Raw genomic sequence first — 5675 nt, 5'->3', positions numbered from 1 at the left:
TTTATAAAAAAATCCCATTTCGAAATATTTACGATTGTGCCACTGAACTTGTTTTGCTCGTAACTTCTTCGTTCCAACTCCGAATTGGGCCCACTACGTGTCTACGAACTCGTCTTAGTACGGCCTATCCAAAAATACCAGTCACGGTCCCAAACTCTCTTCGGTTAAAAATGTGACTAAAATACCCTTAAATAATTAAATAATTAAATAAGGGTTAAATTCGGGGAAATATGGGGTCGGGGCGTTACAATATCTTTGGAAATAAGTGTTTCCTTGAATCCACTCCCAAGGCGGTTTAGATTATGTGCTTAGCAATTAAGTCTCTAATGGGTTTCATTAATCCTTTAAACTTGGCGGGCTTTTTTCTTTATTTATGAATTCTGAATAATCATGAAGTGTTACTGTAATTTCTAAACCTTAAAAGAGTTTTGAAAGTATGACAAATAACTGCATGTGCTTAAAACTAAAGCAAATAAGACAATGACATAGAATTAAAAGCCAACATATTAATGTTCCATTATAGTTGAGAAATGGATACATGGATCAACCATGATTAGGCAAAGAACAAAAACTAAAGAAACACAACCAAATGCAACCACATGGGAAACAACAGAAGTCTAGAGAAGTACAATGCAGGTGTTCCCTAGATCTAATTTGATCTTGTTGTGATTGTTTTTTTATTATTCATCCTATCCACATCAACTGTGGTTCAAAGAAAGAAGCGATTTTTCTAGGTTTTCATAAGGAAGCCCAACATTATCAACGTTGCCACCTCCATACAACCCATGAGGCCAAACCCTATCACTTCTGAGTGCCTCCATTATTGCCCTCATGTAGTAGATGCCCCACTTTAATATCAACACCCATCAGTCTAAAGCCACTCTTTTCATTTTCTCCCATATTATTGCTGCTGCAGATGCCTCCAGTAATATTCTCATTTCGAGGGATATTAACAGCATTGTTCTCAATCTCCTTCCCCTTCTCTTTTTCACCAGCACCTTGTGGAACATGCTGCTCCAAAAGCTCAACCCGTTCCTGGATCTCTAGCATCTTCTCCTCCAAAAACAAAATGAAATCAATTAGGTCGCTAGTTTCAAATTCACTCAGTGGCTTACCTTCTTGAATTTTGTGCAAGATGTCTTTCATCTTCATCTCATGGTTCTTTTTCTTTGCCTTCCTTATTTGCTCCTCTATTTTGGCTGCCCTCTCCTTGAGATAAGCCTTTTGATCCAGCATCTTTCTGCATTGGTCTGCTAGTGGCAGCCTCAAGAACTTTTCAAGCAGTTCTTGCACCACAGGGCGGGAAGGCCACACGACCAGCTCGTCCTTTTCGGGGCCATAGATGATGAGGAAGGCAGACACGTCACATAAAATGGTAAGCTCATTTAATTTCTTCAGCAAGCATATCTTCCTCTTTCTATAGCAGGCCTTCCTGGACTTATCATCCTCTATCCATGCAGTTTTCAGCTTGTTATTCATGGTTGGTGTTGCTTTCTAGTTAGTAATTAAGCTATTTGCTACTTCTCTAGGCTCAAACTCTATCGTGTTCTAAATTATGTAACCCCTAGGGATTTATATATATCATGGACAGCTGAGATAAGACTCAATTTCCTTATATAGACTCTGACAAAATTGGAAAAATCAAAGAAGTCGGTGCAGGATGATGTAGGTCATTCATGCATTGGGAGTGAAAAAAATCTGTACTTGAATATTATCGGACTATGGTTTTTGGTAAGAGAATTTAATGTTGTATCTGGCAAATGTGAGGGAATTGGCTATCATTAATTTATAGGGAATGTGTTGAAAAATGCACATGAACAATTTGGAAGCGACATGTATGTTTAAGGAATATTCAATCAACTATGAAGCCATACAAACCTTTCATCGTCAAATTAGGAAGTGAAACTTAATAAGGAATGACACTATAGGATGAGAGGGGCCAGATTTTTGATTCCTTCCTTGGCTCTTACTATAAATTTCTAAAATAAACAACTTTGTATAATAATTTGTATGATTTACTCTTTTATTTCTAAACAAAAAGCTTGAAACTTTAACCTACATAAATTAAAACTCCACACAAAAACAAGGCTAAGAAGCTAGAAAAATGAAACAAAACCAAAGTACAAACAAACAAAAGAAAATATATGAAGTGAACATCAAGCAAGATAATAACAAGTCAATACCCTTATTAATAATATTATGATCAAGAGGATGGGCTGGGGGCTCCCGGAATGTGTTGATCTCTCTTTGAGGACTGTGGATGTTTGTGCATTCGATGACCGATACTAAAGAGCTAATCTCGCCTAATCCCTTGTTCTATTTAAAATATATATCAATACCCTAGTGCGTAAAAACAAGGAGTGATCATTTAGAAGCTTGGCTCACTCTCAGACAAGAAGCAATTCTTCCCATTAGTTGATGAGAGAGGGAGGTGATCGATGGGACAATGTTTTCTTTCTAATTAATTTCAAGAAGAGGCTGAGAGTTATCATTTTCATCTATATCATAAATCATTTGGTAATAAAGCACTTTGATTTCTGAAATTTAAAAAAATAAAATAAAATTATTGGGATTTAATTTAATAGCCTCATGCTGATGGGGTTTTCAAACTAAAATGTTGATGGCAGAAGGAGAAAACTGCTTAGGGGCTGGTGTAATGGGGAGGGGGCTATCCTTCCAGCATTCTCCCTGGTAAGTCTCTCTGGCTCTCTTCCACGGTGAGATAGTTCCACAATCTGCATTTCGAAAAGAAGAATGGAAGTATAAGGTGATGCCAGAGCTTGGGACGAGTTTTCTTGTTTGCCACAATCTCCATAAACCAAAAGCCTCATCTCTCGATGCCATCTCATTCTCATGATTTGAGCTTTTCATTTTTAAGTCTATTTAATTATATTCCTACAATTTGGAAAATTTGAAATCAAACATAGATGAATGTTTCCACAATATCTATTTTAAAATCCTAATTGAATACTACAGACTTGTATTTATTGTTTAAAAATCTTAATTGAATACAATGAACTTTTAAGCTTCAAAAATAATCTATTAAAATTCTAATTGAATACGCCCTCCTAAAATAATCATAATAATAATCAAATGACTAAATAATTCTCCAATAAATTGCTTTTTAAATAATTATCCAAAAAATAGACTGTTCCAGTTATATTGAACCAACTAATGTCATAGATTGGAAAGTTAATCTCCCTATACCCTCTTGGGTGGACAAAATATTTCCCTTTCTAATGTATTACACCGTTTAATTAGTCATCGCACTCAGATTCCCCCAATGCCATACTTATATACATAGCATGGTAATTGTTATTTTTCTACTATGGACTGAATCAAATATATGAGTTCTAGATTACACATATATAATGACTTGTTCCTTTTCAGATATGAACTTATTAATATCTGTTTCCGTAGTTTGTGATGTGGCCAAATTTTTCACCCAAATCCTAAAAAAATTAATCAAAATATACGTAACACGTAATACACATGCGTGTTCTTCTTGTTACGTGAGTTAGGCTATCCCTAATCATACAGTCTTTAAATAGAGCTCTAAAAATGGTGGATAGAGACCCATTTAGAGTTCCGTAGGAATATTCTAGGCTCTAAAAGTATTCCACAATGGGGAGATCTATATCCGAGGCTCTATATGAATTTTTTTATGATGTAATTTATTTTACATGTTGATTTTTGTTGTTATTAACTTAGTTAGTTTTATTGTATGTTTATGTTATGTTAGTTTTTTTTTTTTTTTTTAATGAACATTTCTACAAAAAATATATATATATATATATATATTTGGAGTGGTAATTCTAAAGGTAAATTATAATGAATTAAAAAAATAAAAAAATAACATTTCTACCCCATTTATAATTTTAAAAAAATTAAAAGAAACAACATAGAAAAATTGTAGTAATTCTAAAGGTAAATTATAACAATTGAAAGCAAAAAGAAAGGAAAAAAAGAGAGAGAAGGAAATATCAAACCAAAAAAAGAAAAAGAAAACAAAAAAACAAAAGGAGTAGAAAAAGCCTTTTATTTGGTTGCTATTAGAAGGAAAAAAAAACATTAAACAAAGCCTGATGTATGTAGGACCCGCTTGGGCTCTAAGGATTCTATCAGAGTCCATAGATTTAGAGACAACTCCGGTGGGGCTTTATGATATATGGCCCCAAGGAGGTTGAGCCCCATTTAAGGCCCCCATTAGGGATGACCTTACAGATTATGCTTAAAACTAAAACAAGACAATGGCACAATTAGAAAGAGAGATATAACTTCATTTAGATCCTAAGAAATTAATGGATACATGAAGCAAACACAATGAGACAAAAACAAAAACAAAATAAAAACAACCAGAGACAAACAAACAAATGATCAAACAACAACACTAGAGAAGTATATTCAAATGCATATGCTTTCTCTGATTTTTCAATGTGTTTTGGTTGTCATTTTATTTATTTCATCAAACTACATTTCAAAGTTGTTACCTCCAAATTACCCCATGAGGCACTTCCTCTATTACTCCTCACCACCTCCATTATCACCAGTGATGCTGCTTCCAATATCAAAACCCATAAGTCTGATGCCTCCAATTTTTCTTCCAGCAACATTCTCATGATCACGACCCGCCTGAGAAGAGACATCAGCTGGTGGAAGATCCTTCTCCAGACGCTCCATAATTTTTGAGATTTCCTTCATTTTCTCCTCTAAAAAAGAAGCCAGATCACTTATTTTACTAGTTTCAAGTAGATACATTGGCATACCTTTGTAAAGATCGTGCATGATGTCGTTCATCTCCATCTCATAGTTCTGCCTCTTGATCTTCCTCAATTGTTGTTCTAGCTTGGCAGTTGTCTCCTTTAGGTAAGTCTCGTGATCCGTCATCTTCTTGGACCGTTCTGCTTCTGGGATGCTCTGGAACTTTGCAATTAGTTCTTTCACCTCTGAGGGAGAAGGCCACACATCTGGCTCATCGTTGTCTGGGGCATAGACAATGGCGAAAGCACCCACATCACATAAGGTGCTTATTTCACTAACTTTCTTCAACAAGCTTCCCTTCCTCCTTCGGAACCTTTTCTTTCTAGCGCTATCGTTCTCTATCCATGCAAGCTTCACCTTTGTCCTAGCCATGGTAAAGAAACTCTATAATCTCTCTAGGATTGATTTCTTTAGTGCTCTAAACTATACCCACACAGAGCTACATACATAGCTAAAGCAGAGGAAAGATTAAGACTCAATGTCATTATTTTGATATTGACAAAGGTGGTAAGTCAAGGAGAGAAAAGACGCAGACGATATTGGTCATTAAAATTGTTCATTCACAGAAAGTAAAAAAAATATGTGTTTGGAGATTCTCGGATGTGGCTTGGTAGGAAAATTAAATTTTGCATCTGGCTAATGTAGGCAATTCTACATGTACTACTGACTTAAATGGTATGTGTTTTTAAGGAATGTTAAGTAATCTATAAAGTTACATAAAACCTTCGTCTGATTTTTTACTAAAGTACAAACTCATCACCCTATTCATATATAGGCCGTGAATCAGTAACACCACATGAAGATATTCTAGTAACACAATAGTTTCTCAAAACATTTATCGTTAAGAAATAGGAAGTGAAATTTAATAAGGTATGACAACATAGGAAGAGACGAGCCTACATGAAAGGTAGTAT

General features: G+C 35.0%; 2 protein-coding genes across 2 annotated transcripts; both read right to left on the bottom strand.

Annotated features, from left to right (window-relative positions):
* Positions 1-720: 720 nt before the first annotated feature.
* LOC117633448 (agamous-like MADS-box protein AGL80) lies at positions 721-1488 on the bottom strand. Its single transcript, XM_034367066.1, has one exon. It carries the CDS (start codon positions 1477-1479, stop codon positions 802-804), a length of 678 nt encoding a protein of 225 aa, XP_034222957.1. The 5' UTR covers positions 1480-1488; the 3' UTR covers positions 721-801.
* A 2971-nt stretch (positions 1489-4459) lies between these two features.
* Positions 4460-5146, bottom strand: LOC117633437 (agamous-like MADS-box protein AGL80). Its single transcript, XM_034367049.1, has one exon. The coding sequence runs from the start codon at positions 5131-5133 to the stop codon at positions 4522-4524; it is 612 nt and encodes a 203-aa protein (XP_034222940.1). The 5' UTR covers positions 5134-5146; the 3' UTR covers positions 4460-4521.
* Positions 5147-5675: the final 529 nt, after the last annotated feature.

The sequence above is a fragment of the Prunus dulcis genome, chromosome 7, assembly GCF_902201215.1.
Source record: "Prunus dulcis chromosome 7, ALMONDv2, whole genome shotgun sequence".
NCBI classification, from domain to species: Eukaryota; Viridiplantae; Streptophyta; class Magnoliopsida; order Rosales; family Rosaceae; genus Prunus; species Prunus dulcis.
The sequence above is the reverse complement of the archived record's forward strand: the minus strand, read 5'-3'. Positions and strand labels throughout refer to the sequence as shown.